The sequence below is a fragment of the Ictalurus punctatus genome, chromosome 6 (genome assembly GCF_001660625.3).
Source record: "Ictalurus punctatus breed USDA103 chromosome 6, Coco_2.0, whole genome shotgun sequence".
Lineage (NCBI taxonomy): Eukaryota > Metazoa > Chordata > Actinopteri > Siluriformes > Ictaluridae > Ictalurus > Ictalurus punctatus.
The window spans coordinates 24,843,121-24,855,549 of NC_030421.2; the positions used below are offsets into that span (position 1 = coordinate 24,843,121).

The window sequence follows — 12,429 nt, forward strand, 5'->3', positions numbered from 1 at the left end:
AAGTGGCAGTAAAACACTTTATCCAAGTATGCCTAGAGTCATTTTATTCAAAATGTTTATATTTAACAGCATTGCACTGCAGACACGGAATGGACTGTATTTTAGTACATTTCTTTCAGCATCTCCTTGCCACTGTGTATTGCTGATTCTGAATGAAGAGTCGGTCATCTGTGGAGTTTATGCAGACCATTAGATAGTTTCTACCAATTAGTCAAATGACACTGTAAGCAATCACTAAATTTCAAGTAAAAGATTGATGTTTTGTGGTTAAAATACTGGACTAAATATAAAACTGATTTGATAAATCATAAAAATAAAAAATTATATAAAAAAAAGTCCATTCACACATTTATGTTGGAGACATTCTTGACCACTGCTGTGTAGTCATGCCTATTCCTTTCCTACAGTATATGTATGTGTAAGTGCTCCCAACCTGTCGTGGATACTGCAGAAAACTCTCGGGGAGCTCATTCTGTGTTTGCTGTGCTGCATCTGAAGCTCCATTAAAGATCTGAACACCAGAGCCTGGAATCATGGCTCTTACTGACGGGTGGTTTAGGTCTACGTGGAAATCCGCCGAGATCTTCCGACTGTTCTGAATATCAAACAGGGACAGTGTCACGAAGAACGGCTCCACCTGCCATGCGCAGAGAGAAAACAGATCACTACAATCATCTCCATGCTTCAGTGATAAAAGGTGTCAAATATATTAACTGAGGTATCATGGATTACGTTGGTGGTTGGGCCCTCCTCATTCTCTGCCACACAGCTCTGCAGGTTGAATGACAGGTCGTTGCATTTCACGAGAAGCCGCTTCCCAAACTTCTCCTCAAAAGGTCTGCTTTCCGGCTCGATCCCAGAGAAGTCCAGCTTCTGTATGCAGACACGTCCAGATATCTTAAAGGCACCGGCATACACGTTCAAAGCATTTTACAGTCATTTTTAGAAAGACTGGGTGTCAGAATGGTTTATTTGCTTAGCTTGAGTCTTTTTACCTGCGTGTCTGAATCCAATGTGAAGAGCTTTAGCCGAGTTTCATTTCTCATCTTAGACTCGATGTCTCTGGCACTCTGAAGAAAAGCACATTTAATACATCAGTGCACACTAGCCTAATCACACCATTTCCTAGAGAAGTTATCATTAATGATAAAGACATAATGACAAGAGGGCTGAAGAATGGGGCTGAAATTTAAAAACAACACACACTTATCAACACGTATGAACGCTATTAAAATTTTGAACTGAAATTTGTGCAGGCCAGACCTCTGTCCAAACACTACATACTGTTGGTACACTGCTGATCTGATTCTTGTGCAAATCTATACATCTAGAGGTATTAAGTGGTGTATTGCAATCCTCTCAGAAAAAAAAAAGATTTTTTAAAAAATCTGAGTACATACTGTCGAGCTTTTCTTGAGGTATGCTTTTAAATGTCATCTGAGGTTTCATGTTTGCAATTTGGATCTACGGTTAGTAGCCTAAACAGAAAAATTAGACTTGCCTATTAAATATGCTTTTTATTACTCTGAGGACTGAAACGTGAGCCATAGTATGTTTAATGTTGCAATGTACCAACAAAGGAAAGTATAAACCCTCTAAGCTTAAGAGGCAAGAACAGAAAACATGCCTGGCTTTCCTGTTAGTTCAAAGCAGGACAAGTGAGTCAGTTGAACACCTGAGCATGGATATTACCATATTTTTACTGTCTTGAACAAGATTAGAAGAGCAATATTTTGGTTTTGGGTTGTGAATCAATGAAATGAAAAAGCTGCTGCTCTACAGTCTCGTTTTGGCCATTTATGTAAACAGGACCTACCTGAAAGCTGTCCATATTTCCAGAAGAGCTGTCAGTCTTCCCCAGTTCATCGTCTACAGAGTGGGAAAATAAACAGCTATTTTATTAACATGGCTCCAATCCAGATCACAGTAAGAACATTGTAGTTAATGATAGATAAATTCTGGGAGAGAGAATGTCATAGCAGCCTCCCAAACAGACCAAATAATACATGTGGACCACTGAGCAAAGATAAACCAAAACACACAGAGTGGGTCCAGACGCCTGGGATATCTCACTGCTCTGGAGAGGAGGGATATGTGACTCTGTGCATTTGGTTAATAATGGAGTTGGATGTGTTTCTAGTGTTATCTACTGTCATGTCAGGAGTGGTAGACTGGGTGGTCCAATAACGAAAGCCTACATACTCAAATAGACAGACACACAAACCATCATGTAGGTCTCCATTCCTCTTCTCTTGCATGGCGAGCTCAAAGCTGCTGTGAAGTATTTTGTTCAGAGTGCTGATCCACTCCTCCATCTCACTTTCAGAGTCGGCGGCCAACAGATATGCACTCTTATCCTGCATCTTCAGTTCAAATGCAAACCTGCGCACCTTATTATTCTACACAGAGAAAGACAAGAAAGCTTCAAATTACCTTAAAGTCCTGTGTTAGATGTTTACTAAGGTAACACCACAAATGGAGACTGGCCATAGTTTTTGCTTTGCCAATGGGTGTGAAGCACGGGTTGGATAACAGTCAGTAGCCTTTTCCAAAATGGACAAAAAGATGTGTGAGATGACGGGAAAGTTTTCCCTCTGACTGATAGATCATTTAATTATTATACATGGGTGAACTTTACAACTTTGAGAGAAGAAAAACATCTCTGCTTCAAAATCCATTACTTAACAAGCAGACCATAGGTGTAGAGTTGATCTGTGATTTGATTCATACCTCAGAGTGACGGAAATCAACTGTATTTTCGTTTCTAATGAACACATCCGAACACATGTACGGCAACACTTTAAATCCCACCTCTGATTTGGTAGGTCTGTAAAGTCGCTGTGTGAAAGAAAGACGTATATGCGTGCAAACAAGCAGACAGAAAGCAGGTGAAAATATGTCCATGTGGAGGACAAAAGAGCAAGTGGCTGCCAAAAACACTGCTTAAAATGTCAGACAGAACTATTACAAAAAGGATGAGGAATATATTAAGCAAGCCAGAGGAAGTCAAGGACTCAAGGTGGAAATAAAAGCAGAGCTTTGTAGGCACATCAGTGTATGTGACAGTTCTCGATTCCTTTCTTGATTCCTCTAAATTCCCTAGGTGTGTGTGTGCGTGTGTGTGCGCACATATGGTATCCAGTGGTGGAGTGGCATCCCGCCCAGGGTGTATTCCTGCCTTGCGCCCAGGGATCCTGGGATGGGCTCTGGATCCACTACAACAGGATAAAGTGATTAGTGAAGATGGATGGATGGATGAATGAATGAATGAATTGTAAAAGAATGCTGTTGATGTGTCTATTCTTAGATATCCCAGTTACAGGATGACTAGACTTGTGTTCTAGGCACATTCCTATAGCACTTCACAAAACACTGAATTGTATGGAAAATGAGTTTAAAAAAAACTGTAAAAAATCTGCCTTTCACCCAACATCACCTGACTGGTCTTGTTCATTGTTCTGCCAGCTTTCTTAATATGTTTATTATTCTAGAAAGCAGTCCTCAGTGAGTGACTTGAAACTCAGTGGAGCATGACCTACCCCAGCCCAGCTGCAAATATGGGAGACAGGCAATCAGTCTCCATGTTAGTACTTGGAGTGGGAGTTGGCTCATTAAAAGCCAGACTGAGAGAAGCTAGACTGAGAGTATGCTGCTCAGGGGAACAGGTTAACCAATTTGTTAAAGTTGTTTGGTCAGTGCTTTTCTGGGATGCTTTCTGCTCTTGGAGCAAATATGACGTTAAACCTCTGGGATGAACATCAGATTCTGTAATCATTTGGGTGCCAAGCACACTAATTACACTGCCAGGACATATGGTGTATGTGCACACATAGCTGAACATTTCCCAAAATCAGACAATAGCTACAGAAAAAAAAAAATCAAATGAGAGTAAAATGAGCTCAAGAGGAAATGAGTGTGGAGACCATAGCACCGAGATGGACCCTTCATTTGGCTTTTTATATCTCCTGTACTTCTTCCTCACACTTGCACACTTTGGTTATGTCACATGCAAATATTTCTGTCAGATTACAAGCTGCATTTACTATTAACCTCACCATAACAATGCATGTTAGCTGTGTTTGTTTGTCTTAAATGAGATCAGCCAAATGAGAGTTAGGCCAAGAAAGACAGTGCTTGCTAAAGCAACTAAAGAGTGAGACTGTTGAAGAGAAAGAGACAGAGAATGCAATATGCTGATACTGAAACCACTGATATAATCGCCATACGGATATCACAACTGTTTCCATATGACTAGGGCACCTTTCCAGAAAAGCACTTATTTAGCGAACTCCACACTGGAGTAGGATGGTATGTTCCTCTGTATGTGCAAAACTGAACTCTCTCGCATACACACACACACAAACATTTCCTTCTGAAGGAAGGCCTAAAGTATCAGAGCCCCAGAGGTGGGTAGAGTAGCCAAAATGTTTACTCAAGTACAAGTAAAACTACTTGTAAAAATAATTACTTAAGTAAAGTAACAGTAAAAATAATAATGTTAATAATGACTTGAGTAAGAGTAATAAAGTATCCAATGAGAGGACTACTCAAGTAGCAAGTAACTAGTTACTTCGGATCTGATTAAAATGAAGGGAAAATCCTGAATCTCGGACTACATGGAGAACTGTAAGCCACGCCTCTCCTTGAAAGTCTGTCGGTTCTGTTTATATGACATAAAACCTGGGTTCGAGATGAAGCAGCATATCCCAGTCCCATGATGGGTACAATAACACACAACCTGTCATTTTCAACAAAAAATCTTACACAAACACCCCAAAAAAACAAACAATTTCCCAACAGTTGTCTGTTCTTATTTTCACGTGTTAACAGTACAAACTTGTCCGCATCTGCATTTATTTAAGACAACAGAGAACAGACTACGGAACAGAACAGAAGAGAAAGTGTGTGTAGAGAGTGTTTGTTAGTATGTGTGTGTGTGTGTGTGTGTGTGTGCGTCCTGTCTCTGTCCATACACTCGCTTCCCCCCATCCTCCAAGACTGAGCCGCTAAAAAAGTGAGCGGCTGTTGCAGACGCATTCAGACTCGCGATCAATATAAACTAATTATTAAAATGACACATATTCATTAACGTTTAGCAGCGATGGACGAATGCCACCAAATGTAGTGAAGTAAAAGCACATTTCTGTGATTAAAAATGAACTTGACTAAGAGTATAAGTATGGACAGTTAAACCTAATCTTAAAAGTACATATTTTTCAAAAAGTTTTTCCAGTAAATGTAACAAAATAACTGCAGTGCGTTACTACCCACCTCTGCAGAGCTCACATTTATAGCACGGGCAATCACACATACGGTTATTCTCAATCACATCACTTTTCTCATACCTGAACCACACCCATGCAGGAATCTAGGAAGATGGTTCCTTTCGGCTCCTTGGAGATCTTTTCATCCTTATAGAAGTTCAGGTTATAGGAGCCGTCTCCTAATTGCGTGAGGTTGAAATACCTCCTTTTGAAAGACTGAAACAAAGCATTATAAAGAAACACTTAGAACAGGCCATCGTTTATGGACTCTCTAGCCACCGCATCTGAAGCGTAAGTGAACTGACCACAGACGAGACTTCAGCACGGTGAGAAAAGAACAGAAAGGTATTTTACTTTAACCTATGATGGAAGTCTTCGGACAGCTGCCGAACAGTCAGTAAACATGCTTTTATAAAATGTTCAGTCTAAGGTATTTGTAAATGAAGCCCGAAATCTGTATAATGAGTGTTTTCAGAGAGCAGACTACTTTTCTAGAGGTTGTGATTATTATTTCCAACTTTGTCGTGTGGTTCTGATAAATACCCCCGAAGACGTCAATGAACGGAAGTTGGATAGAACTACATAAGAGCAACATTGGTAAGTCATTCTTTCATTTCTGTTTCATCCTAAGAGCTTTACTGTTAAAGTTGTAGTTTCGAATTTGCTCTGCACTGTATAGTCCCCGTTTTAACTGGATGGAATTCAACCGCTGCCCTTAGCTGTAAGCTGTAAGCAGGATATCCGTTGTTTCCTCTGGGAACCTGCTGAAATTATTCACTGTGGTAACTACAGATGTAGTAGATATAACTACAGTGGAAAAAGCTGGGTTGATCAGCTGAAAATGTACTTTTGTGGACTAAAACTACAGTCCAGCTGGTTTACGTCCCCTCGACTGTCAAATGTAATTGTTTTTTTCCCCAATTTATTTTCAATTCCAGTGCACTGCAGTCCTGCAGTCATTCAATACCTCCACTCTGTGCATAAACATAAGCATGATTTAATTCCATACACCTGATATGATAAACACATCACATCACATCATGTATATTTTATCTTGTAGCCCTACTATAACAGTGTGTCAGTTAAAATTTTAATTTTGTAGAAGATTACTGGATAAAGATTATATCAGAAGGATGGGCACATAATAGTACAAATAAATTTGTTACTAATACATTCCCGTACAAACAGGGGACATCCCCCGGATGTTGCGAACGTCCACTTGGGTCCGTATTTGGTCCGGTTTATAATGTTCGCTGGCGGACGTTCTGAGGATGTCAGAGAATATCGACTCATAGCACTACTGAATGTGTTCACTTCAGCGAAAGTCCTCGAAGTGTCCCGAATGGCCTCTGGACGTCCTGTGAACGTCCCCTTGAATGTCTGTAGGACATCAAGGGGACCCTACACGTGGACGTTCGGGGGACGTTCGTAGAGGCCATTTAGGGGACGTCCTGGGGACCTTTTTTAGTCAGCTGGGTTACTGTTTATAGCTATAAATATTTAAGAGTTTGCTATGTTTCAGTTTTTGGATATGTGACATTTTATATACAGAAGGAATCTGTTTCAGTGCTATTATTATTGTTATTATTATTATTATTATTGAGTCTTTATTGGTTACATATACAGTACAGCACAGTGAAATTCTATTTTCTTTGCATATTCCAGCATGTTAGGAGGTTGGGGTCAGCCATGATACAGCACCCCTGGAGCAGAGATGGTTAAGGGCCTTATTCAAGGGCCCAACCGTGGCAGCTTGGCAGTGCTGGGGCTTGAACCTCTGACCTTCTGATCAGTAACCCAGAGCCTTAACCATCAAGTCATTACTGCCCAAATCTTGTAAAAATGGATTGTTTGTAAAGATTTAAGGATTTCAGTTTTGGATAAGCCTCTCATGTCATGGTTTTGCTTTACGGCTGCAAATATACATGGAAAAAACTCACCAGCGACAGAAATAAATCTTCCACAATTGCAATTAGCCCTGTTTATGTCTGTTTTAGGTCTTACTGCAATTTGTCCAATGTAAGAAAAAGGTATTCAAGTGTGTACATGTATGCGTTTATTGGGTTAATTAAATTAAATACACTGTATCAGGCACAATGGTATGTATCTAAAAGCGAACTACAATATGCGGCCCCTAACCCATTATTTAAAACCTTATGTGACCCCAGAGCCAATAACCTTGCCCATTCCTGCTCTAGAGGAAAGAGCATGGAGTATGGCCAGTTTCATACTGAGTGTGGTGTATGAAGATGTCTCACCCTCATAGTGACACTGATCGCACTGTTCATGTTGCCTTTGTAAAGCCAGCCTTGTCTACTAACACCTCCCTTCTGAGAGCCCAGGGAAGCTGTGTCCTACACACACACACACACACACACACACACGAGAAGAGAAAGAGGAGAATGAGTTTTGTGATGTTGCTCCAGCTCTCCTCTGTTTGATCTTGCAGCTAAAGTAAATGTTAGGAGAACAGGGATTCATTGAGAGAGGAATCCAGATCCCTAACTCCTGTCCAGAAAAAACGCAGAACAGCAGAAACACTGATCAATGTAAATAAACCACTGTACTAGAAAGAATAATCTCTCAGACAGCAGGATGACATCTGAAGCTTTAACAGGAAGAAAAAAAAAACCCCACATACACAGTATGCCCAACATACAATGGAACACACAATATCATTATCTCTGTCAGATAACACAGTTAAAGGTCATCACCTCTATAACGGAAATTTCACTAATATATTGACAGTACCGTACAGTACATATTGAATATACACATGCCAAAATCTACATATCCAGAGGATTAAAGCATAATACAAGATACATTTATTAGAAAATGTTCAGAGAGCACAGCCAAAGCTTCAGCTGTATCCCCCTGCTTTTCTAAGCTTAAGATGTCAGCACAATGAGAAAAAGAAAATGCATTTACATGCCTCCCATAAAGTCTTATCAGGACAAGATACTCTAAGTGAATGCTAGTAATGGACTCCCTCCCCTTTGGTGCTGTTTTACTTAACGATCCTACAACAAATCCAACACCGAAACTCAAACTTAGCACGTACTTGTTGCTATATGCTCTGTACGGATGGAAAAGTTAACAGTCCTCTGAGTACTGCTGCTTGTTAAAAAGATAAGGGTTTAACATTACATCATTTTATGGCTGGCTGCAAAATGAAGCCTGGAAGGAAACCTGTAGTCACATGACCGACTACTTGCTTTGAGGTTAAACGTTGACTGTTCGGTATGTTTTAAATATATGCCAACACATTCTCATTTACACACTGTACAGACTAATGCGGTCATGTTATTCTTACTGTATATCAGTCCAACTATATGACTTTGAGAAAATGTTATTATTCATCACTCTGTTGTCTGCAATACCTGATTATATCTCACGTGAAAATGACTTGTTTGTACAAAATAATGATTAAAACCGTTAGGGCAGATGGTCAGTCAGAAAAGGCCCAATCAGCAGTTTGCCATGGCTGATTAATGAAACGGGATACCCTGTGTCTGCTGGGATGTGAGGGGAGGAGATTTCTTGGAAGAAACAGAAGCAGAAGCAAGCGCCATGGCTGGCCGTTAGATACCTCGCTGATGCTGTCCAGGCATAAACTGCCGGATTATTCATAGAGACATGGCCTACTGGTCAAACTGTGTTTGTGGGAGATCTTTAGACCAGAGTCCTGAGATATCTGTAGAGGAGTTGCTGCTGGTATAGCTGTAGCTCTCGAAATAAGTCATCAGTGGAGGCAAACAATGGTAACAGATTGGTATGAGAAGAACTTGCTGTGTCAGTATGTGCCTTGGCCTGCTTTTGACTCGCTCTTTTGACAAACTGGACTGAATAGAATAAATAAAGACATCTGGATTCATCTCACTGAATATTGTCTTTGCTGTGTAAACAGCTGGCTGTGTTTCAACCAGATTCACTCACCTCGTCTTTATCGACATCCTCGTCAACCTCGAACACATGAACTGCCAGCTTATCGGGTCTCGACACTTTGCTGTTTAAACGGCAAACAGATGAACACACGTTACGATGCCGTTAACAGGACTAGCGTGAAAATACAGTCTATGATGAAGCATGAGGTCTGATTAAACTTTCAAAAGGTAGTGTCACGGAATTCAGAGAGCTGACTGACAGAGCACTAATGTCTCTCTGTTAGTAATGGTTTGTTTTCTGTTCTCAGGCATTCACTGCTTTTATTGGCCATCTGTGCTTTTTCCTCTGTCACTCTCTCTATATTCCTTCAGACGTAGTGATGAGAAAACCAGATCTAATTAAAAGAGTGAAGAATTCATGTGGCTCCCCTCGACTGCTCTGTGTCCCTACAGGAACAGATGAACTCATACATTGTTCCACTGGCTCCATTATTACTACGAGGAGGAAATGTGCATTTTGTACAGACTCCAGTTTTCCAAGAACTGACATGCTTTGACAATTACACACATGCACACAATGCAATTGCCAGTGATACTCTGATGAATCCATGGTTCCATGTAGTTATTGTTTGGCTTGTGCGAACTTGTCTGAGGTACAGGTTGTATAGATCCTGTATTTTGTTTAAGCTAAGAAGACCAGGCTAAAAGAAACACGGCGTGTCTTACTTGGGGAGTTGACGAAAGTCACCAGAATAATCTTCATACTTGTAGTTGACAACGTGCCAGTCTGATTTGTAGGTCTTAAGACACTAGGAAAACAGGAACAATAAACGATTGTTAGAGCCATAACATGATACTGTGTGTTTGCTCCACAGAAATAGTCCAAATGCTATTTCAGTCCACAATTTCATCAAAAGTCATCCTGGGTAGAAGGGAAAATCTCTTTGCTCTCTGTCCAATCTGACTGCTCAGGAAGAGAGGGCAAGATGAAAGAACAGGGGCCTCTTCTCTTTTCAATCAGGATGTTCCACCATTTGGTTCCCATCTCGGATTTGGGTTTTTTTTTTTTTAAATAAAATTTTCTAAAAAAAACAGTACGAGCACTGAAATGCTTTAAGTAAGGTAATAGAAATGGTAGATATCTATTCAAGATTACAAAACTAACATGGATCGCTCACATTATGTCAAATTAATTCTCAAACGCCATTGTTTATAGAGTGAACTTTGGCTAAGTTAAAGCCTTACATCTCCTTAACGCGCACACACACACACACACACACACACACACACACACACACACACACACACACACCAGCTGGTTAAACTCTTCTCCTTTTTATGATACTCTATAGCACATGTGTGTGTTACAGGAGATGAATGCTTCATACTTGGCCAAAGTTCAGTCTATAAACACTGAAGTACATCCACAGAGTCCAGTGCTGAGAGCTGTGTGTTTCAGTGTTGGTGTGTGCTGAATAACCTCTCAAAATCAACAGCTGAATCATTTCTAACATGATCATTATTAACACACTGGGCGTTTTTGTCTGTATAGTAACATTACAACGTATTACAGGACATTCAGTGGTTGAGAGACCAGTCCGTCTCTTACCTCCTGCACGAACAGGCTGTGTGCTTCTCTCTGGGCATTCTCTGGAACTGATGGGTACAGAGTGCGGATCTGCCGGCGCAGAATGCAGGTCTGCAGGAGAGAAATAGTAAAAAATAAAATAAAATAAAAAGAAGAAGAAGAAGAAGAAGAAGGTGTTTATTACACTACTGTCAGAAAAGAAAGGGGGTCTCATATGGAAGTGGAAAAGCATGCCATGATTTAAAATACAGATTCAGTGATTTGGGTGAACATCATCCATCCTCAAAAATAACAATACCTCGTACCTGCACAGCTGAAGGATAAGCCTATATTTTTCACTTGATATGAAAGGCATATCTGATAAAAAAAATAAAAAAAAATCTGATACTACCCATCAGTATTGCTTCAGCATCACATACAAAAGCCATTCCTAAAAATAAAAAATAAAAAACCTGTACAGTCCAGCTGGGTGTGATTTTCCAAAACGGCTTTTCAATATTATTCCTGTCTGATGGCCACTCCCAGGTCTGGCTGTGCTCAAAGGATCAGGCAGAGGAGTAGGAGGCTCATTGTTCAGCCTCAGCCTCCTGTTGTCATGATGACTGATGATAAAGACAAATACTGAAACCGAATTAAACCGGGTTGCCTTTACTTACTTGCGTCCTCCGGGGGCACAATATCCCCAATAAAAATATGTGGAAAGTCTTTCATAAATAAGCTGACTCTTTTAGACACTCTCCAACAGGGAGTTTTCGAGAAGCTCCGTAGCTGGTGTGTGGGTGTGTGTGATGAAATGTCAGAATTCTTGCTGCAGAGACAGCCACTTCAGTGACAGGTAAACAAAGCACGTCGGTTAAACTTAGCCAAACAATGCCAGAGTAAAAATTCCCTTCCTGACTCACATCCTACAATAGAACAAACCACAGGAAGGAGCAGTTTTACTGTCAAGTGCTCCACCGGCCTTAAGGAGTTAAGATCATAGTTTTCTACACCTCGCTGACATGCGCATTGTTTTATAAATCTGGAATTTAAATCCACCCGAGTTGCTATATTCCTGTTTTGTTGAAGAGGTAAGCATTTCGGGGAAAGGGAGATTTACATCTCGGTCCTGAATATAAATGCGCACACAGAAAAAAAAAAAAAAGTTTAATGTAGCACCCTAAAACATTCTTCAGTTTGTCCCTCTGGAGGAACCACGAGACAAGAACCCTACAAAAGATTTATAAGTAGAAGCACTTAGGAAAGCTATCATTTTTAAGATCCAAAGAAGCCTTGAGGAAACTTTTTTTTTTTTTTTTAAAGAATGTAGCTTTGGACAAACAGAACATCTCCCTTTCTCCAGATGCAGCTGGTCAGACACGTCTGGAGTCTGACCTTTCATTCTTAACTTTTGCACTAGGGTTAATATAGCTAACGAGTAATGGAACCCACCCAAATTCTCTTCCTTAAATACATTGTGAATGGGTGCGTATTCAGGCAAGCAAACTTTTGGGGTAAAGGGAACATTTTGGAAATTGCACCCCCCCCCCAACTGAACTAATTGTTTAAGAATACACACTGGATTTTGAAAGAGATCCTCTGCCAGTTGAGAATGTGAAGCGTTTAGAGTGAGTCTGAGGTAGAGGAGGTGTTGGCTCCTCTCAGACTGCAGTGAGTGAAACAGTGGATTTAAAAGAAGTCCAGAGACACAGCA

The 12,429-nt window shown here is 40.4% G+C and overlaps 1 protein-coding gene across 5 annotated transcripts in view; it reads right to left on the reverse strand.

Moving 5' to 3' along the window:
• zmp:0000001200 (dedicator of cytokinesis protein 9) overlaps positions 1 to 12,429 on the reverse strand; it is a 96,529-nt gene that overhangs the window by 28,111 nt on the left and 55,989 nt on the right. For 3 of the 5 annotated variants that reach the window (XM_053681046.1, XM_053681045.1, XM_053681047.1), the window contains exons 3-13: positions 10,758 to 10,847; positions 9,875 to 9,957; positions 9,201 to 9,270; positions 7,523 to 7,618; positions 5,346 to 5,480; positions 2,225 to 2,399; positions 1,817 to 1,869; positions 996 to 1,070; positions 733 to 897; positions 434 to 637; positions 109 to 168 (exon numbers count right to left, since the gene is read on the reverse strand). In XM_053681046.1, coding sequence (XP_053537021.1) covers positions 109 to 168; positions 434 to 637; positions 733 to 897; positions 996 to 1,070; positions 1,817 to 1,869; positions 2,225 to 2,399; positions 5,346 to 5,480; positions 7,523 to 7,618; positions 9,201 to 9,270; positions 9,875 to 9,957; positions 10,758 to 10,847 — 1,206 coding nt within the window. The remainder of the gene's footprint in view (positions 1 to 108; positions 169 to 433; positions 638 to 732; positions 898 to 995; positions 1,071 to 1,816; positions 1,870 to 2,224; positions 2,400 to 5,345; positions 5,481 to 7,522; positions 7,619 to 9,200; positions 9,271 to 9,874; positions 9,958 to 10,757; positions 10,848 to 12,429) is intronic. The other 2 variants (XM_017469656.3, XM_053681048.1) reach the window with 1 other exon arrangement.